Below are 22,610 nucleotides of genomic sequence, written 5' to 3'. Positions count from 1 at the left end.
GTGTGAGATCGAACAGCAAAAAACAACAATTGTATGTGTGCAGTGTACATTTGTGTGAGAGATCTGTGTGTTTGTTTTTCAGTGACAGAGCCAGTCCCCCCTGCAGACAGAGTGGGTGATTAACAGGGTTGACGCCTAGAGGGTGGCCCTCTCATTAACACTGAACTCACACATACACAACTATACACATACACACACGAGCGTGCGCTTTCTCTACTCTTGTCTTTTCTCGCTCAGGTTCTTATCCTATTTGTAGCCGTGTGTTTTTTTCGTCTCTTTGTATGCAGGTATGTGTTTGTGAGCGGGAATACGTTTAGAGTTATTAAGATGTCAAAGATCTACTCTAGGGTTTGACGATCGTATCTATTTTCATATCGCCCGTTCATGGTTAATTAAGATTGCCAATAGTCGATCCGATCGCCACAGGGCGGCATGGCTAAACGTCTGACAAAGCTTTGTAATATTAGAACCTCACGGCTTTTTGCAAGCAAAGTAGTGAAAGATAAGTGAATAAACATTTTTAAAAGAGAAACGCATCTATTTAATGGTAATGTCTCCTCTATTCAAACAGCTTCCTTTGTGTGTCTGTGCTATTCAACAAAATCACAGGATTGTGTTCCAGTTATGTGGCTCATATATTTACCATCACAATTCAAACCATATCATAACTGGGCCTGTACCGAATAGTTTGAAGCTTAGAAGCTTTATTAAAAACTTTGACGTTTGTATTATTGATGATGTAATTAAGTCAATATGACGCACTATTTAGTTTTCTTTATTAACTGTGCTAAGCAACTACTAAATTGTACATTTATTATTTTGGAGAATGCCATCTGAAAGACAATTTGAGTCCAGTTTTAGTGTTATTCAAATAAGCCTCAGCTGTACAACACATTGTACACAGTAAAGGTTCCATAATGAAGTGTTAGCATAGCCCCCCTGTGCACAATTTGTCTGGGAGAAGTTTTTTGATGCTTGTCTTATCACTTTATCGGTTTGTTTTACTCTATTTTCCAGTACTATGAGATGTCCTACGGGCTCAATATTGAGATGCACAAACAGGTAAGTCTATGTTAAATCCTTTTTTTTCTTTTTTTAAACTTGTATGTCCCGATCACATAATGTCTGAACCGGTTGTCAGTTTGCTTTGGCAAATGGTTGAAAATACCATAGTTCCCATGGCTAATCCAAAGAGAAGCCTTTAAGTGAAACATGAGTCGAGCTTTTTCACTAAACTTGGTGCTGAAAGGGAGCAGGAAATCATTTTATTTAGCATAACTTCTCCCCTCTGCACTTGCCCACCAGGTAGGCAATATTCCCTTTGATGTGCTATGAGGAAACCAGCAAGAGCCCCAAATTAGAGCTGCTCCAATTTCAGAACAATTAGTTTTTTCTTTGATTATTTAGATTTTTTATTCCTTTAAAGTTCTGCCTGCCCTTAGTGGTTCAGACAGCATACTTTTAAACTTGGTGATTTGTCAAAGTGTCGAGGACTATCAGTCCTTCAATGCACTCCGTCAATTTCAGTTTTTCTTATTGATGATTCAACCGTGGGACTTTCACGGCCATCAAAACCTTGGAGGTGTTCCAGCTTCCAGTGACTTCACATCGTCTATGCAACGAAAACAAAGACCTTTTTTTACTTTCAGAACCTTGAATGTCCAAAATAACTTCTCTCACGTTGTTATTCTATTGACGCAGACACAGCTGTGCATTCCCAAACCCATTTTCTCCCACTGTGCACCTGCAGCTCACTGATTGGCAGGTGTGAATTACAGAGATAATCTCCCTTCACTTTGGGAGCATTCAGGGACATTTGAATGATGTCACCTGAGGCTCAGTGTAGAAATGCAGGCGCCAAGGGGGTTAGCTGTTCTGCTGTTGCCAAATCAATTTTAGTTCACTTCATCCACAGTAATGGTGAGCATGAAAATGTGCATAAGGAAGTGAATTTTAGTGGAAAGGTTTATTTTAAATTGTGCGTTTTAATGTGGCAACACGTCCTAATTATATAGCCACAACTTTTTTGCATAAAATCAGAAGAGCAAGCTCACCCCGAAAAACAAATCTTTCAAATTCGATGTAGACAGTTCAGCTAGAATCAGTTGCCCATTTTGATAGAAAGGAGAAGGCAGAGGAGGGGTGAAGAGCCGATATCCATACAGTTTGTCTGGCTGAAGCTGGGGGAGTAATTTATGCTCAGCCCGTAGGAGGGGGAGAGCGATGGGCCTCCAAAGGGCCAGCCCTTATCGGTGACCTCGTCTGGCGCTGCCCCTCCACACACACACACACACACACACACACACACACACACACACACACACAGTCTTATGATAGACGGCGCTCACTGACAGCCATATTGGAAGAACCGAGTATGCTTTGACAAATGGACACACACGCGCAGAAGGAGAGGCTTCCGTGATTTAAAGACCTTCACATATTTGCACCCACACAAACTCTGAGGCAGGAAGACTGCTGTGATGCATGCAGGACAAACACACACACATAGATACATACACACACACACACACACACACACACACACACACACACACACACTGACTGTTACAGGCACACAGCGCGCACACACACATACGTACTGAGTTTTATGGTGCACTTCATCCCACCATATTCCTTTATCTCACAGGAATGAAATTCACAGTCACAAGTGCGTTTGTGTGTGTGTGTGTGTGTGTGTGTGTGTGTGTATGCGCGCGCGCACGTGCGCGCGCATGTGTGTCCAGAAGTCTTTGTGTGATTTTGTACATTTGCTCACGCATTGTCCTATCGTCTGTCAGCAATTTAATAAAAATGTGAGTGTGCATGTATCCCCCTCTATTAATGCATTGTGTATGTGTGTGAGTCTGCGTGCGTGTCCGTGTGGCACGTCTTCATAAACATTTGTGGGTTTCTGTTGATGCGTACTCCTGTTAGTGTGTGTGTGTGTGTGTGTGTGTGTGTGTCCTTGCTTTGTGCACAGTATGAGTGGGTGCGGAGAATCTCTAGTTCCATTAGAGAGTTGAAATTGAAGGGGATGTGTGGAAACGAGTGTCGAGGAGCATTCATGTCTAGGCCTATTGTGCACAGCCATTGCTCCCCCTCCCTCCCTCTTCCCCCCTCTTCTGCTCCTCCTCCTCCCTTTCCACCTCTGTCTCTATTTCCCCCTCTTTCTTTCTATCTCTCTCGCACTCTCACACATTCAATTGCTCCCTCTTGATCACTCTGTCCCACTCAGTTCAAAAATATTCTCTGTCTCTCTGTCTCTCTGTCTCTCTCTCTCTCTCTCTCTCTCTCTCTGTCTCTCTCTCTCTCTCTCTCTCTCTCTCTCTCTCTCTCTGTCTCTGTCTCTCTCTCTCTCTGTGTTTCTCTCCCCCTCTCTCTTTCTGTGTTTGGTCTTGGTGAAGAGAAGCAAGGTTAAGTTGTGGATTGAACTGGGAATATCTTGAATGAAGCCGCGTGGTTGCTGGGTCTCTCCTCCATGTTTAGTCTTGGACGTGTGTCCTTCTGTATGTCAATAACTCTTCATCTATGTTTTGCTTGCGCTGTGTACCGTGTCAGCGCTTTCATTACATGTCTGAATAGTGTAGAAACAGCTGTACTAAATTCCCTACTTATTCAGACCTGGTGTCTATAAGTGGAACTGAAGAAGACCTCTGGGCTCTTTGCTCTTGTTTGGATGTGTTGGCAGAAGTATCTACATCCATAAGTAAAAGTAGTGGAGCTAGCTAAAATGTCCAAGTGGATTAGCTTAATGAAGTTTAATATGAAAATATTTTGATAATTGATTATTAGTTTTAGTAAATTTCTACACAAAATTCTTAGTCTTCAAAGTAGGCAGAATTCACATTACATATATTCTTATAACTATATCATATGCTATTGGATTATATAGCTAATGTGTTAACTTGCAGGCAGAATTTTCATGTTTCAGCTAGTTTAGCTAACCAGTAGTAAAGTCTATTGGTTAAAAAAAAAGTTATGAAGAGCTACAATATCGGGTTGTTTTCTTGGCAGGAAGCAGAAGCTCATCCAGGGACAGAAGCAGGACACCCTGAGGAAGTCTGTGAAACGTTAGGTTTGTTTAGGCTGCCTTCCATGCTTCCTTGAAACGGATTCCTGGTCAACTTGAACACATTTCTATGTTAGCTCTCCATGTGAGGTGACAGTTTTCAAATTACAAAAGATCATTTAAAGATGGATGAAAAGATACAATAAAAAAATGTTAATATAGACAAATATTCTAATTTGACATAAAGAAGCAAAGACATCTTCGTATTTGTGCCCAAGCCCCCTTTTAATTTTGATGTATGTATTATTTGCCCACATACAATGCTCTCGTCAGTGAATGTGCAGCACTTGAGGAAAGCTGGAAAGAAGCAGAGTAAAATGTAAAGGCAGGACAAAAGAGAAGAAGCGTTCAGACAGATAAAAGCTGAGGGAGACACAGAGAGGAGGATAATGGAGAGCGCAGATAAAAAAAAAAGGAAACTGAGGGTGGGTCGGGGGGAAAAGAGAGAGAGAGAGGCGCATAAAGGGCACTGAAAAAGAGAAAGAGCCATAGTTAGCATGGAGCGAGTCCCGCAGAGACATTTTAGAGAGACATTTTAGAGATGTCAGGGAGTGTGTATGTGTAATGATGAGCGGATAGGAGTGAAGCGCTTGATGGGGAGCTGTGCTCTGCATGCCTAATGATGGTTAGGAGGGCCCCTCTCTCCTCATCGTGCCACGAATTAGGCTCTAACACAATTACTGCTGCTTTGCATATCTCAGACGGATTGGATGATTACCAACCAAATGTGATAATAGACCTGCATGTGAGAAAGATAGAGAATGTGCAAGATGGGAAAGTGTGTGTGTGTGTGTGTTTGCGTGTTTGCGTGTGCGCCCAAGAGTTTGAGGAAGAGTATAGCGTACAAGCAACTTAATTAATGAGGTGAATAAAGGGATTTTGATATGTCTGGGGTGTGTGTGTGCGTGATGCAAGAAATGTGTGCCTGAGTTTGGGAAGGTCAGAGCAGATGTTTCCCATACTGATGAGCGTGCAGGGTTTAAAGGATAAAACTGGTGGCGTGCTTTAGTTTTTTCTTTGTCAACACATCCCATAAAAAGACCAAAAACAAAAAATAGATTGACTCATTCCTTTTTATTATTCACACGTGTGTGTTTCATACTGTGTTATGTTAAAATGTCTTATAAAGTAAGATTGTAAAAATGTTGCGCTCCAAACCGGAGCAGGATGGTCTTGGCGAGAGCACGAGTGGTTGTTGTTTCCACTCCTTTTCCATTGTGCACAAAGAACGGCACATGCTGAGTATTAATGTGTCCCAGAAGCATTGAAACAATACAGAGTAATAAACACATTTCACATGACTTATTGAAGCTGAATGCAAGTGAAAAGGGCACTGTTTCTGACCACACTTTAAAAAAAAGCTGCCATTTGCACTCTCATTTTAGAGGTTTCCCCCACTCTTATCACCAGCCCACACGTTGGCTGGTGATAATAGTGCAACAAATCTAACGAGAGTGAGGGAGATGTCATCCAAGCATAGTACGTTCACACCCACATAGTCCTGAGAGGAGGACAAATCAGGCGTGTGGGTGGACTAATGCTTCACTTAAAATGGCCGGAAGACAACTTCTTCATCTTTCACGTCATTTCTCTATTTTTTTGCCATTTACAGTCGAAGAGGGTTCTGCGCTCCGATTGGTTAAAGTCACGGTCGTGAAGGAATACAAGGCTGACGTGTTTGTCCCTCTGTCAGGACGTTGATAGGTGGACCAAATGTGGCGTCTATTGTGTTACACTAGGTGGAAAAAAAAGATTGGTTGACCCCAGCCGACGCCCACCGTCGTTCTGATTGTCACTGGCTGGAATCGGGCTGCTCTCGTGTAGCATTAGGGCGTGTAGCGGCTTTAAAAACAGTGAGTCACACTGTTGCTCTGGCAGCTGATATGTTCCTTCATTATCATGAATATGGACACTGAAGTTGATCTTGAATCAGTCTCACATACACCATGTTCCCTCGAGCACCAAATGTGTATACATCTGCATCATTTAATAGTCCCCAACTCCTTTTGTGTAGCATTTGCTTAAAAAGTGGGAAATTACTTTTTGGGACCAGGCCAGAGATGAGGTTTTGGTCTTTTCTGAGAATTTGTTGGCAACATTTAAAATGTAGAGCACGGGCTGTGTTACCCATTAACTAAAAGACCTCTCTTTCCGCAGGCTGAGATAGTGAAGAGATTGAACGGGATCTGCGCACAAGTCCTCCCCTACCTGTCTCAGGAGGTAAGCACACACTGACACAAAGTCCTCACTAACCCTCTGACCCTCAGCACAGTTTCCTTACATCCTGGAATGAGATCACCCTCATTCCCGCCTCATTACCTCTCCACCTCTTCGACCCCTCGCTCGGCATCCCTTCCTCCTCCTCTCTCCTCTCCACTTCTCTCCTCCCGTCATTCATCATCACTCGCCTTCTGTGTTCCTTTCCAACTCACTTTCACTTTATTTCTCCCTCCCCCACTCTCCTCTGCCATATTCAATCTGTCCTCCCCGTTTCCCCTCCCCCTCCCTCTCTTTTTTTCTTACTTCCTCCTCCTTTCCTTTATCCCTTCCTCCTCCACCATCTCCTCCATCACACTTCTCTTTTCCCAATACATGTGTGTGTTTGAGTGTGTCAGCGTAATAAATGGTTGTGTGATTCAGATAAGCCATGCTCTTATCTGCCCACCAGGGCGTTGACCTCCACCCATTACAGCACACCAGCCAACCGTGTGTGTGTGTGTGTGTGTGTGTGCGTGTGCCAGAGAGTGTGTATATGACTGGATGAATAACTGAATGGCCGGAGGAGAGGGTGGGGGGGCGCGCGCATCACCAGAGAGGGTTGTCGTTCTCAGTTGGGACTATTGATATTGATCTAACCTCTCCATCTCTTTCCCTTCTCCCTCCCCCCCCTCTCCCCAACTCTCCTCTCCTTGTTTCTGTCTCGCTTTTGTTGTCTCTCTCACTCTTTCCCTCCCTCATCTCCTCACCCCACCACCCACCCAATCACTCCAGCACCAGCAGCAGGTCCTGGCAGCCATAGAGAGGGCCAAGCAGGTCACCCCCCCAGAGATGAACTCCATCATAAGGGTATGATGTTCCAGCCCTCAGCCTCCTCTTGAGGGTCTTATGATGGCGAGAAAGCACAATTATTGATCGTTCTCACATATTCGATTTTCTTTAATGGCCTCAATTTATTGGCTTACAGTTTGAAATATTTAACGTCTATATTTAACAACTAGTTGGAAAGCTTTGGTTCTCCCTACCTTAACTGAAATTGGTCAAATACTGACTCAAATAGGTATCGAAAACCATTATTTTAATCAATAACAATTATAGCACATTTATATCTATGTATTCGTTTGTTAAATTTTGTTTTACGAAGTTATAAAAGCAATGTTTAAGTCCAGGATCAGATCGGTGCATCCCTACTTTACCCCCCCTTCGCTCCCCCACTACATGGGCACAATTTTGATCATTAGAATAGCAAGATTAGCTAGCTTGCTAAATACTGAATCAATACGGGTGGAGTATTAGCCAGCCAGCTGTAATCCTTCATCTCTGGGGCATTAATGTTAGCCGGCTACACTTCATCAATATAAGCCTTGTAGTAGCTAGCTTAGCCACTTCATCATTTTACTAGAGGTTTAGTATTAGCTAGCAGAGCCACTCCATCATTTTACTATGGGTCTAGTGTTAGCTAGCTTAGCCAGTCCATCACTGTGATGCATGATTCAAAGCAGCGCCTTGCCTTTGTCTTTGTGTCTACAACTTTCGATACAAAGGATAGGCCTGTTTTTATAGGAGCTGCTCTTCTTGGTATCGGGAGCCACAGAACAGGATTTTCTGTTGCCTACCTATATTTTTCTTTTATAGCCGCTAATATTATACTTAAACATCAGATACAGGTCAAGGACGAGGAGCTCTGGTTTAAATGTAAAGCGGAGCTGTTAACTTTGGAGGTGTAGCTTGTGCAAACTGGGGCATTTGGATACAGTTTATGAGAAGTCAGCCCGGATTGTTATAAAAATCCACCCACTCACGTGTCACAACATCACGTCTGTGCACAGCAGGGAGTGATGAGAAACGATCAGGCAGTAACAATATGTCTTTCTATATGTTCAAATGAAACGTATGTATCCAGGGGTATTTGTATGTGTTGTATTGTGGTGCATGTGTGTCATCTATTAGACATTTCTTGTACAGTATTCTCTCCTCTTGCTTGTTTTCTTGGGGCTATATAGATTGAAATTGCATCTGTTATAAATAAGTTATGCGCGCTGCAGACTTTCCATCTTCTTCCGAGCATGTATTTTAGCGTTGATATGTGCCTTCCTTCTCTCCTATTGTGCCTGAGCGATTAGCGCTGTGCCTCTGGGGTTATATATTACACATCATTTGTGATGTATAATGGGTCTGTGCATTGCAGATTTTGCATTTCCCTCAGTCTTTTGCAGTGATTTGTGGGTCGGGTCTAGCCTGCTGTGCCTAAGTTGTGTCTGGTTGTCTTCCATGTAGCAGCAGCTCCAGGCTCACCAGCTGTCTCAGCTCCAGGGCCTGGCCCTGCCCATGACCCCCCTGCCGCTGGGCCTGAGCCAGCCAAGCCTCCCTGCCGTCACCACCTCCTCCGGTCTCTTCTCCCTCTCCTCCCTGCTGGCCTCCCAAGCCCAGCTGGCCAAGGAGGAGAAAGCCTCACGTGACGGAGTTGACAGCCACCGTGAGGAGGACGGAGACAAGTCTGATTAGATGGTGTCCCCATTCAGCGCCGCTTTTTGTCCAGAGACCTGAATCCCTAGATCTGAGCCCCCTTGGCCTACAGCCTCTCCCCTGGTCTCCTTCTTTCTGACCTTAGCTAACGTGGGCTTTAATCCCGTCAACACAGCTCCAGCTACAGACCCCTAACCAACTCCCTTTATTGGGAGTGCTTTGGCACCTGCCCCTTCTGCCAGACTAGTCCTGATTGCTTCATATTTACCATACATAGGTTGTTTATTTTTTCCTCCTTCTCTCTATTGCCATCAGAGTGTCTCCTGTGTCTTCTTTAAATACTGTATCTCTTTTTGGCATGTGATTAAGCTTCAGTTATTATGTGTTTTTTCTTTTTTTTATCAGTACTGCTTTCTATTTCAGTTCCTTCCTGCCTTCCTGTCTCTCAGTTCTTATTCCTGTTTAGATTTCTGTTTTTTTCTTCTCCATAACGCTATTCCTCAACACACACCCACCACTTGCCTCGGTTCTAAGCTGTTATGCAGGACTGATCTGTAACACTGAACTGCAGGCTAAACGTTCTTTGGCAAGCCGTAATACTATTCAGAAACACAGGATTCCTACGAACTTCATCTTCCCAACAAAGAGGTCTGACGGAGATCTGTAGTGTTGATATTTTTTGGCAGTACAGATTGCATGCATTCATTCCAAGCTCCAAGTTGGCTTTGAGTTTAAATGGTGGATTGTTATGGAGCAGAGAAGTGTTTGAATAGTGCCCTCGTCCCGGCTAAAGAGAGACACATTACACACACACACACACACACACACACACACACACACACACACACACACACACACACACACACACACGCGCGCGCAGAATTGTTATATTGGGAAGACCGCTCCAGTTGACAAACTACATTTATATTAAAAAAGGAAAAGCACCTTGTTAGAGCAAAGTTCCTGCCGAGTAGTTAACAACCCCACCTCGGTAAGGGATACCCCTCGATTGCTTGCCTGACCCTGTGTGTGTGTGTGCGTTCGGTACGATGCATCCAACCCGCACCTCAACTGAAAGGCAACCTTTTTCTTCGCTAGTTAAATGAACAGAGATGCTGCTCGACTCCTGCACCCTCCCATTCACCCTTTGCATCTTTAATGTGCACTATTATTAGAGCAGGCACCGAGGGGAGACGGTGTGCATGTTGTGCATTTGACAGCAGAGGGCAGTGTGTGTCTTCCTCCTCAATGGGTTCAGAGCAGCAACAACAACAACAACAACAAAAAAAACAGGGCAATGACAGAGAACAGGCTGTTTCACAAGAGGGAATCGCTTATTCATCCACTCTGTGTGTACAAACTTAATATACAGAGACTAGACTGGTGACATTAATCTCTGCATGCGGTCAGTCCCAGTCTCTGTCACGATCCAGTTCTTGAAAAATAGCCTCTGATCTGTTTTGGGGAACATCTCGGTGTGAAACAGAAACCTAACTGCGCCCGTACTTTTGAGCCGTCTGTAATTTCTGATTTAAATATGGTACATTTTGATTCGCTGTACGGATCTGTCACGTATCAGACCAACTCCACATTATTCAGGCGGTATCACACCTACTACAAAACTGACTGGGTAATTTCCATGACCTAACAAAACAATATCAGTGCACCTCCACGCAGATGAAGCACAAGCGTCTTCCACAGCTGCTGCGATGAGTAAAGACTCCCCCACAGCCTCACGGGCCCTGTTTTCAATTAGCCCGTCCGGTTAGGCAAAACTATGCTGGGAATAATGTGATGTCACCAAATTAGCCGTGTTCAAAACATCCGTATCCGAACTTGTATAGTGCCCTCAAAAATACTCCCACATTTGGGTTGTCCTAGTACGCAGCGTACAAACAGAAATGGTATGAAGTTGTTCGACAAACTCGCAACACAAACAGACACACACCCTTACTTAGCCTCCGTTCTGAATTAACAGCTACACGGTGAGAATTCATTGATTTTAAAAAGTGTGCAATTCTTGAATTTGGAAAAACGCCACTCCAGATGACCTTTAGCTTGATGACGATATAGAACATTTTTATTACTTAAGAGATTAAAAAAGAAAAGAAAAAACACAAATTACACGTTACGGCCAAAAGTTCAGACGACATATTGGTGGGATATTGATGGCTCTTTTTTTGTGTATGTGTGTATGTGGATGCATGGACCAGGTGTGTGTAAGTTGTCCAGGTTTGATGCACACGGATGAAACGTGTTGCTGTTCTTGCTACAACTAAAGCTAACATGCTATTCTGCTTGTGAATTAAGCTGCCGGCACATCGTCCTCCCACATACTGTACGTGTCGAGCTCCATGATGTATTCGTCGTGATATCCAGAGTGCGTAGACACCGCGGCATACACAGCTACACACACACACACACACACACACACACACGACAGTGCATGTCTGCCGGGGAAACGAGATTGATTTTCTTTCTAGTTGAGACATTTTTTGTCAAAAGAATGTTTGGTCCAAACTTTTTCTGTGATCAATGCACTTGTTTTGTTTTTCCCTCTTATTTGTTTTTAAATATTAATCAATATGAACTAGAACGAGAGTTACAAAGCTGACGTTATAAACATACAAATTAAATTCTATGTATTTGTTCAAGTAGTTGGAGGCGCTTGCCTCTGTATACAGTTATACATAGAAAGCTTTATGTGTATATAGCTGCATCTTTTCTTGTCTGTCCTGGATGATTCTTGTGCTATTGTGTTACAAAACTGATGTGACACCAGGGGGGAAACTGCAGTACGTTGACCTTTTGCCCTTTGACCCTTTTTCTCTTTTCTGACCCCTCCCATGGCCTCTACTCCCACGCCACATCCCACCTTCCCGACTTTTTGCCCCCATAGCGTGAAGCATTGTAAGCGTTTTGAGCTTTGTAAAGGTCTTTTTTTAAATACTTATTTTGTGCATAATGTAAAACCTGAAAGTGTGTACTTTGGCAAAAAAAAAAAATGTTTTGTGTCTGAAATCATAGCTTCATTGAAACGACAACAAAAAAAAGAAACTATTAAAAAGTACAACAAACATTTACTATAAATAATATGAAATGTTCTGCAGTAAGGAAGGACTTCTGGTGCCTTACAAATAAAGTCAATCAAATCATAAGAAACTCTTCTGTGACTCCTTTTGTCCGTCTGTGTGTTGGTGGTTAGAAGACCTTCATTGTGATGAAATGACTAAACAGATTGTATTCCCATAAAAGCTTTTTCTTATTTAAGTTTTGGTAAGTGCAGTCTGGTGAACTGTGTTAGTGACTGTCCAAGCACAAGTGCTGCTGCCGCTGAATGTTTCAACTCTTTACCAATCAAAACCAAAGTGAGCCACATAAAACTTTGTTAAACATCCCAAATTGTAGGCAGGTATTGATTCTAGTTCATCTCATCCAGGTGTGCGAATAATTCAGAGATTTAAAACTTTCTTGTTGAAGTAAGCTGATCTTAACCCATTTGTGTTCGCAATTTAGATTTCTAATTTCCTTTTGGTGGAAATGTTTCCTGGGCGTTAAAAGATCTAAAGGAGCGGTGAAACGGTTTGGCTGAAAAGAGGTTTCCTTATCACACCACACTTAGTCTTTGGGAACATGATGGAACTACTTTTTTGCTTTTCTTTTGTTCTTCTATGTAAAAACTGAAGTCTCTTGTCCCCATAGTTTAAAGTACATGAACACGGCTGTATCTCAGAATCGTCTTGCAGCACAAGTGTCTGGTATCTATGAATTCATAAGTTGAATATCAAAGATATCCACATATGAAAAAAAACAAAACATTTAATAGTGGAAAATTTAAAGCTGAAAGCATTTTTCTCATCTTTCTGGTAATCTAGATGTTGGCTATTTCAAAACTGCTTTTACCTGTGACCTAATCATTTTCAAGTTCTACTTTTGAAAGCTTTTCCACAGAATGTCCATATCGGATGAGGCCTTTTCTTAAATATGCTCACACTTTAATGGTAAATAAATGCATCGAATTTTAGTTAGTTAGCACGGAAACGTGCAGCAGCATTGAAGACCAAACATCAAGGTGTAAATGACTCCACTTTGACTCCAGGACTTATATTTTGTGACAATCTTGGAGTCATTGCTGAAGGACGAAGGTGGCATCTCTTCCAAGCACCAGAGTCCGTTTCGAAAACATCTCACTTCACTGCAGCAGGGTCTGCCGGTCTGCTCCGCTCAGTCCTGGTCCTGGTTCTCTCGTCCCTCCCTTTCCTCCCACAACACCATCGCGGCTCGGCTCCTGGCCGGAGGAGGGGACTGAATTCTGCCGGGCGCTAAGCTCACATCCTCCCGCCGGAGCTTCTGACTCCAGGTCGAAGGCGTCGTATCCGGGTCTCTCCGCGGTGGGTCGGCTGCAGCTGGAGTCCGAGCTGAAGGTGTTTCCCCTCAAACCTGCGTGACTCAAGGATGCATTCAAACAGCATCTCTCTGCCTTCCGGGTGCCTGACGGTTCCTGTAGTTCACACTGGCTCCACCAGGAGGAAGTGTTGATTAACGTTTACCAGCACCTGCCCCTCTGAAAGCAGCAGGTAATTGCTCTGAGGTATTCTTACGTGTGCTTCAGTGTTTGTGTGTCTCATTCAAGAGGGAGCTTCCTGTTCTTTTGGCGCCGTTGATGAAGGTTTATCTATTCAGCGCCGCGTGTACCCAGAATTGATGTGACATCTCGGAGACGGCGGATCACGGCCTGGTTGGCACCTGCGCGTAATCCTCATTTAGATGCTCAGCCTAATACTCCCGAGACATAACTTGGCGTGTTGAATTCACACTCACAGCTCAGTCATTCACACGCGCCGATGATAGGCAGAGCGATGCACATGCAGTGGATGTTTTTATTAATTGTTTTGTCTTCTTCTTCTGTGTTTGAATGACAGCACATCCTTCCCTCCTCTATCTCCTTCTTCTCCCTTTCCGTTTCTTCCCTCGCTCCCTCCTGTTTGCCTTTCCCCCCTGTGTGTCCATGGTTGTGTAGACGCCTGCCTGTGTGTGTGTGTGTGTGTGTGTGTGTGTGTGTGTGTGTGTGTGTGTGTGTGTGTTCAGAGATAGAAAAGAAAAAGGCAGGCTTGTGAAACCTCAGAGCTCCTGTGGTTGCAGCCCTCCTTCCTCTCTTCCTCCCCTCCTCTCTCTTTCGCTCTCCCTACAGACAGCTCTGGATCTGACACTTGAATAAATATGAAAGTGCCCTATTTTTTCTCTTTCTGTCTGAGGATTCACACGCTCCTCACAAGCAGCGACGCAGAGGCAGCGGAGGGGAGGGTTTCTCTCATCCTGTCTTTTTCTATAGAGCACATTAGAGCCTGTGGGAGAGGAGAGAAAAAAAGATAGAAGTTCCACAATCACAATTGAGTTATTTAATTAGTGGCACCTCAAAGGTTAGCGCTGATGATGCTGCATTTATGTTGTTGAAATCCCGTGAAAAGACCAAATAATAATGAATGAATGCCTAATACAGCATATTTCTCTGTGCTATAGATATTTACTGTTGTCCACAAACTATTAAACTTAAAGGTGACATATGATGCTAATTTTTAAGGTTATTTTTTTGTATTTTTGGTTACTACAACATGTTTGGATGCCTTAAGGTTAAAAACAAACAAACATTTGTCTCATACTGTCCATCAGAATAAACCTGTTTTTTTACCTTCTGTCTGAAACACTGCGTTTTAGTGTCTCTTTAAGCCCCACCCCTACACAACTCTGATTGGCTTGCACCGAAAATACCTTCCCAAAGGTATATTCCTCCAGCTGTGGGTGGAGATACTCTGATGCTGGTGATATATTCTGATGAGCCTGCATGTGTCATAGGGAGGGGATCCGGGCACCCCGAACTCACTGGGTTGTCTGATGTCACAGGTTGTGCGTTGGCAGGAACTCAAGATACCTAAATGTGTACAAGCACTTAGGTGAAGTGTTATGTCCCGTTTAAGTCATTTCCACCTACTGCTGCTGTAAATAGTCCTGAGAGCAAAAAAGAAGAAGTATTAATCTGCATCTGAACATAGTCCTCAATATATATTTACAGCTGTTTGAGCATTCGCTAAAAGCAATATTGTCCAACTGTTTTAATAAATGACTTAACTTTGAAAAAAGGAAACTATATGTCCATGTTTTTATGGATGAATACATTGAACCCTGTAATTTGATAACAAAACAATAAATAAATTAAAAATTAAAAACGCAGCCTTATCATTTGAGACAAGGGGTCCAAAGGTCACCAGATGATTGAACTGTATTTTCCTCTATAACTTTGGTTCTTGGTCATGGACAGAATACTTTCACCTTTCAGGCTTTTAAAAACTCTGCCAAATGAAACAAACAACTCACAATGTCGCATGTCGTCGCTGCAGACACAACCTGTGATTTGGGGGTCACAAGTGAGCCTAAAAGAAGTGAAACCTTCAGGCGGTCAACTCACGTCAGCCTCCCCCAATCACGTGGCGTATGATAATAATGACGATGTACTTTTCACACCGTGCACTTCACACCACTCCCCTAAAAGCTATGAGCTGTCACTTGCTGACGAGGCCGCAGCTCTTGTTCATGCAGCATTTCCAGAGCTGCACCTTTACCACAGCGTCTACCTGTGTGAGTGCTGTTGTCACTTCCTGCTGTGCCCGCGGGAGCGTGACCTGTCACAACCAGAACTTATATTGTGATGCCTTCAATGCCAGTTGGCCAATTGAACTTCATTTTTGAGGAATCACTAGTTTGGAATCCAAACCTTTTGCTGTAAAGCGGCCAGAAACATACATGTGCACTGTGTATGCAGTCATCAGGGGAGTGCACAAAGGGGCCGCACTGGATAACAAGGTTGTGTCTGTGTGTGTGTGTGTGCGCGTGTGCGTGCGTGTGTGTGTGTGTATTGATGATGATGAGTCTGAGCAAAAAGACAGAGACGGCGAGGGGGAGAGAGAGAGCGACGGAGAGCGAGAAGCGTCTTGATTAATCATGATTGACTCATTCAGAGCCCACTCGTCTTTTTCCACCTCGCTCCCTCGCTCCCGCTCTCCTTTATGGCTTGATTACGGAGACGTACTCTGTCTCTCATTACCTCCCCTCCTCCATCCCTCACTCCTTTTCTCTCTCTCCATCCGTCGCTGCACCGGTTTATTCATCCGTCCCCGGGAAAGGAGGCTGTCAATCTCCGTCTGCCGCCTCTCCATCCTCTAACCCGCCTCACGTCCCTCCATCCATCCATCTATCTCTCCCTCCCATCCATCACTGTCACTCCTTTTACTCTCTTTACTCTTTTCTTCTCTCTCCCTCAAGCTCTCTTCCTCACCCATTTCTGCCACTTTGAGACTTTTATATACATTTTCTCTCTTTCAATGTCCCCCTCCCACCCTCTTTTACCTCCTCTGCTCTCAGAACGATCTGTCGTTCCCTCTGTGTTTGTCATGCGGACTCAGAAATGGTAAAACAGCAAACACCCACATCTCCCTCTCTCTCTCTCTCTCTCTCTCTCTCTCTCTCTCTCTCTCTCTCTCTCTCGGTGTGTCTTTGTGTGTCTCTCGGCCTCAGCTGGAGGAGCAGTCAGTGTTGACACAACCCGGTTTCATACAAATGCTTCCAGAGATGCACCATGGGAAACCCTCTCTTGGCCTGTTTTTCTAATCTTGTCTTCTCTCTGTGCAGTTCCCCATTGCACACACGCGCACACACACACACACACACACACACACACACACACACACGTGTGTGTGTGTTTGTTTATGTGTTTGTATAAGGCATATGGATCTGTGTATGTGTGAGTTTAGGCATGTTTGTGTGTGTGTGTGTGTGTGTGTGTGTGTGTGTGTGTGTGTGTGTGTGTGTGTGTGTGTGTGTGTTTGTGCGCAGCAGTTGGGTTTCTCCAGCAGCAGGAAACAGAAAGAGAGATGAAAACTATTCAAACTTTAATGGAGTGAGATACAAACAACCTCGCTCTCCCTTCTTCCCTCGCTGTCTGTCTTCTCCTTCGCTGACCTTCCTCGTCTCCCTCGTACTCTCTCTGATATTTTCATCTTTTTTTTTTAAGTTCGCTCTAACCTTCTGTCTCTCCTCTGTTCTCTCTCTTCTTTTCTTCTCTCCTTGCTCATTTGTTATTCTCTTCATCATCTCACCATCATTTCTTCCATTCGTCTTCTTTAGTTTCGTCTCCCATCTCGTCTTCATGTTTGACTCATAATGGTTCTTGCCTTATCTCTATTGCTCACCGTCTATCTCTGTCGCTTGTTTCTTTCTTTGAATTTTTTTTTTGTTCTGCTGCCTAATGACTGCTTTCTCCAGCCGATGCCTCATCGCCTTCCTTTCTTTTTTATCTTTGAAGCTCCAAAAGCTGCCTCAGAACGCTTGAGCGTGTGAGTGTAAGAAATAGTTAGAGACATTTTAGAGAAGTATTTATTTCATCTCATTTGTTGTATGGACCTGGAGCCAGCACATGTTTCGTCTAGTTTAGCTTAGATTAGCATAGGTTAGCGTAAATGTGGAAAACAGAGTGAAACAGCTTGCCCCGCTGTCTTCAAAATGAAAAAGCACCTTGAACTTCGCCTACATGAACAGAGAAGATAAGATAAGAACAATAGTGTCTGGTTTCACGTGCTTGACAAACAATAGTTCATCCATCCACCCAGCAGCCTCCTGCTATGGCATCGCTTGCCAAATATGAGCACATGTTTAGTTCTGGTGACTGTCCAAGCACAACGTTACCAGAACTTGCTGTCCCAACTATGACAGCAAGACTTCAGGCAAGAGTCACTGCACCCAGCTGTTCATCGCCCAGAAATAGTTTCAGCACAAAACTCTCCCTCAAACCACAAATGTATGTTTTTGCCCTTCTGTGTGTAAGACAGAAGCACATCCTTACATCTTACATAGTTAAAGAAAGAAAAATAAGCCTGAACGCTCTTCTATGGAGATTTAAAGCTGATTTAAATGTGAAGCTACAGTTAGCTTTAAACATGAAGCTACGGTTAGCTTTAAATATGATGCTACGGTTAGCTTTAAATATGAAGCTACGGTTAGCTTTAAATATGACGCTACGGTAAGCTTTAAATATGATGCTACGGTTAGCTTTAAATATGATGCTACGGTTAGCTTTAAATATGACGCTACGGTAAGCTTTAAATATGAAGCTACGGTTAGCTTTAAACATGAAGCTACGGTTAGCTTTAAATATGAAGCTACGGTTAGCTTTAAACATGAAGCTATGGTTAGCTTTAAATATGAAGCTACGGTTAGCTTAGTACAAAGACTGAAAAACAGGGGAAACTGTTGTCCAAATCTAACAAAATGTACCTCTACATCTTAAACAGATTAAACATGATTTTGTGTCTTTATTAACGGGCTTAAGAGGTTTCACACTGTAGCCCACTGCTTCCATTCCATATGCTAAGCTAACGTAAGCTAACCACCTGCTTACAGACTTGACGTGGCATAGATTTTCCCATCTAACTCCAAGCAACAAAGGAATTTTTTTCTTCCAAAAATGTTGAACTGTTTCCTGGAAGAACAAAACAAATGTAGTTATGATGGCAGTAAACAAAAATAAATCAAAGTGCCAGCGCACACCAGGATGCTAGGATCCAAACTATTTTATTCAGAGATTACTGCACATTGTGTTGTTGCTTCATCATAGTTTCTTTGTTCTGACAGAGACACATGTAGCTCATTCCTTCTTTTTCATCCGGTAATGACCCAGCAGACACCTTAAAGTATCCCTGTGTGAGCTGGAACTAGCTATTTTTTACTGGGGCTTACCTGCACCACCTGGCACCCGGGCGAGAACATGCTCATGGGGATCTTCTTCTTTTTTTTTTTGAACAATTATGATTACATCTGCTGTTTCTCACCAAAACCCTTTGCATGCTTCGTGCCAAGATGTGTCAATTGCATTTCTGTCCTTTTCAAACATTTTCAAAGCCAATATTTTAGACTTTTATCCACGTCTACCTGCTATTTGGTATAGATGTGTTTGTTTACACCTTACTGACAACTGTCAGTCAGGGGAATAGTGGAAAACCATTAATGGGATTCTTTCATATTTTCAAGGAACATATGACACTGATGCTAATTCTCATTTGTTTATTTCCAATCATGTTTTAAACTATTCCTTTAACCCCCAACAGTTCTGTATAAAGAGAATGTTTGGGTGCTCTGAAGTTAATCTTCTTGGTTCAATAACAGCAAAACAAATTTTCTTTTTATTCCGGTGTCCTCTTTTTTTGTCTTCCTATTTGATTTTCTTTTTGATTTTTCTATACCTCCCCTCTATAGTCTCTCTATCTTTGTCTCTCCATGACTCTCTCTCTTTATATTTAGTCTCTCTACCCCTACTGGTAATGTTTTTCAGTGTGGAGCCCTCCCCTGTGTGGTTAGTGGGCTGTTACCCAGCTGCCTCTGATACTTCCTGCCTGTCACTTCCAATCCTGGTGACAGTGCACCTAAAGCACACACACACACACACACACACACACGCACACACACACACACACACACACACACACACACCCTCGCCTTGTCCTTTCCTGACATACCAGCGTTTAGGAACATTATTTCGTCGCCTGTCCAAAAGATATGCATAAATACACACGCTAATGTTTTTCACATGCATGCTTGCAAAACCATTTGTGCACACACACAAATCCACACACAGACATACAGAGACACACATTCAACTGCTGATGCACACATATGCAGAAGGACACACACACACACACAGACACACACACACACACACACACACACACACAGGCAACCCGTCAGCACATGCTGGCGGTCATATATGTGTATATGAGGATATTAGCATGCAGGCACATATGCCCACACACACACACGCGCACACAGACACACACACACACACACACACACACACTCACACACATTACTGGCAGAGCAGTGGAGACTCCCCATCGCTAAAAGCCAAATTCATTTAGCAAGTGCTCTCTCTCTCTCTCTCTCTCTCTCTCTCTCTCTCTCTCTCTCTCTCTCTCTCTTTCTCTCTCTCTCTCTCTCACTTTCTCCAGCTTTATTCTCATCCCGCTACATTGCTCCTCCTCCTCGTCTCCTCCTTGTCGTCTCCTAGTTGCTAGATGAAAAACCTCCTTCTTCTTTTACCGGTCCCTCTCCTTCTCTTCATGCTATTCTATTCTCTGAGTTTTATGAAACAACTCTTAAACAATAAACAAAATAGAAATAAAGAACTTATTGTTGAGTTCTGAGACTTTCACCTGTGTTTGTGTTTGCAGTTTGTTTACTTGTCGTGGAAACTGAGTTCTTCGGTTGTATGATTGCACCTGAGCAGACTCCTTCCACTGAGGTGTGATTGACAGCTCCATGGAAAAGTGGACCTTGAGTTACGACATGATTTGATCAACTTGTGTAAAACCTTTCTGCCGCAGTGCTTTCTGCTCCTACATTTCCATCCACAGCTACATATGGTGTACGGGGATTCTTGTAATATTTATTAAATGATTTTTTCTTTGTGTTTGGTATTTTTCATGCATTAACTTATATTGAAGTTCTGTGAAAATGTGAAATGAGTCTTGCTGCTCCAGTCTTGCTGCTTTTCAACATCATGCAACAAATGCTGAAAAAAAATACAAATTAAGTCCCTTTTTATTGCTGCTTTAATGGTTGTTTCTTTTCTTTTTTGCCAGATATCTGACCGAGCGTAGACAACAACACTTCTCCTTTATATATTTCCAGTGTGGCCACAGAGTCTGACAGCTCATTTCTTTTCATTTGCGTAAAATGTCAACCGCAAACCTCAGACGTTGACGGCAATTGAGCAAAATCAATGAGCAAAGTCAAAGTTCATCAGTTTCTGCCAATATTTTACAATCACACGAAGAGAAATCTACTGACAGTGGCCTCAAAATACCACAACACAATGTGGCCACATAAAGGGATGCAGGAACAAGTTGGCAGGAACCTTTTCACCTGTTTTTTGTGAAACAGTGTAAGTGCTGACTGAGTTCTCACCAATATATTGTTGTAATATTACAGATAAGAGTTATGTTTCATGTAAAATTACAGATATTTTACCACAAATATAAATATTCTTTAATGTATCTCATCGACCTTCACAGTCTATCGGTCAAATTCAAAGATTTGTGGACAAGAGAGTTAAAAGAAAGTGTTTCTCATATTAATCTTAACTTCCTCTCACTTTTTGACAAATGTATGCTGAATGAATGATGAATGCACTTGTGAGAAAAGGAGCGTGCATTCATGAAAAAGATAAATTAAGATAATTAAAGCAGCAATAATACCATGTGAGGCTACATCTCCTACCCCATATGTCCTATAATTAATTTCTGCTTTTGGCGACCATAAATTAAAATGAAATGACTGAATTATTTTTCGACGTAAGAGAAAAATCTAAATATGAGGAAATGTCCTCATGAAATCCCTCGTACGAGTCCCTTCAGATGTTCGTACGAGTGCTCCTCGCATGAGGCCCAGTGCGTCAAAATACAAAATACATGAACAAAAGTGCCGCTTCAATACAGATTGTTAAAATGAGCAACCCCACTGACAGGTCTGCAGATTGTCCAGAAGTATTGTTGGCGTGCATGATGTGTGTTGACAGTTCATGGGTTCGTGTCCCGTCTATCACTCCAACCTCACACCCCGGGCACGACCTATCCCATGTGCCCCGGCTTTGTCTGGTCGGCGCTGCAGTTTCTGGAAAGCACTTTCATCCTGATCCTCATCACTAATTCATTTGCTTATGACCTCCATCCATCAGCGCTAGCTGAAGTATGAAAACACCTCGGGCTAGCGCACTACAATAGTGGCCTGACTTCCTCTTCACGCCATGAAACTCAGAGGCTGTTTCTTTTTCTTTTGCTTGTCCCTATCGCACTTTTCTTTTTCTCGTCGCCACCTGTCTCCTTGTTCCTGGCTCCTCTTTTTCTTTCCTGCCTCTTATGTTATCTGTTTATACTGTTCTTTCCTCTCCTTCTCTTGTCTGCTTTTCTTCTCTCGCTGCATTTATCTGATGCTCGCCCCTAAAAGCGAGCATTACAGTCAGTGCCAATGACAAGATAATGGTCTGCTTGTAGTTACTCTCCTAAACGCAGTAATGCTAATGTTAGATCCTCTCGGCTCCTTTTGTGTGCTTCACAAATATATTCCTGCCAACTTGTACTTCAGAATTACAATTCTGTTGGCTTTCTATATTTTCCTTTGTTGTTCATATTAGAAAATGACACTAGGATTTGCACGGGGATCAAGGTTAGAAACGGCTGCTCGTGCAGTTTAGTCAAGTTTGAATGTTTAAAGAGTCTTTCTTTGCCAGCTACGGTCTGTTGGAACCATTAAACAAGTATTTTGTATGACTTTATAAATACATGGTTGTCAGGCTGTAAAATGTTAGCGTTGCTCAATTACTGAAATGAAGATTTTTATGTGATACAAGTGTTTTCAGCTGTCATCTGTGGCGTATTAACTGAGTCTGCCCCCACTGGCTTTTATCCATGAAAGTGGCACGGCGCTGACGTCTATCTGTTGATCCATGGGGCCAGATGGATTGCCATGAACTTTGTACAAGTATCCAGCGTGCCCAGATGATGAACCCCAATGATTATGGCGATCTTGTGACGTTCCCTCGGGTGTCATCGTGAGTTGTATAACTTTGGTGCTCGCCTGACTTTTCATCCAGTAGAGCCCTCGAGGCGGCACGGTGACCTATTGGTTGAGTCACATGCTCAACAACTGCAGGACCTTTTCTGCGCTAACTGTTGGCTTTTCTCTTATCAAAGATATCCACCGACAGGTTGTCTTTATAACCTTTTGGCTGAAACGTCTTTAAAGCTTTAAAGCCTTC

General features: G+C 43.1%; 1 protein-coding gene across 2 annotated transcripts in view; it reads left to right on the top strand.

Annotated features, from left to right (window-relative positions):
* Window positions 1–11,914, top strand: part of tle5 (TLE family member 5, transcriptional modulator) — a 36,116-nt gene extending 24,202 nt beyond the window's left edge. Inside the window, exons 4-7 of one of the 2 annotated variants that reach the window (XM_068591414.1) lie at window positions 1,018–1,062; window positions 6,227–6,289; window positions 7,061–7,135; window positions 8,567–11,914. In XM_068591414.1, coding sequence (XP_068447515.1) covers window positions 1,018–1,062; window positions 6,227–6,289; window positions 7,061–7,135; window positions 8,567–8,791 — 408 coding nt within the window. In that variant the 3' untranslated portion in view covers window positions 8,792–11,914. Of the gene's footprint in view, window positions 1–1,017; window positions 1,063–6,226; window positions 6,290–7,060; window positions 7,136–8,563 lie in introns of both variants that reach the window. The other variant, XM_068591413.1, reaches the window with a different exon arrangement.
* Window positions 11,915–22,610: the final 10,696 nt, after the last annotated feature.

Source organism: Clinocottus analis, unplaced genomic scaffold (assembly GCF_023055335.1).
Source record: "Clinocottus analis isolate CAN_PGR_092001 unplaced genomic scaffold, fCliAna1.0.p SCAF_25, whole genome shotgun sequence".
Classification (NCBI taxonomy): Eukaryota; Metazoa; Chordata; class Actinopteri; order Perciformes; family Cottidae; genus Clinocottus; species Clinocottus analis.
Note: the sequence above shows the minus strand (reverse complement) of the source record. Positions and strands in the feature narration are given on the sequence as shown.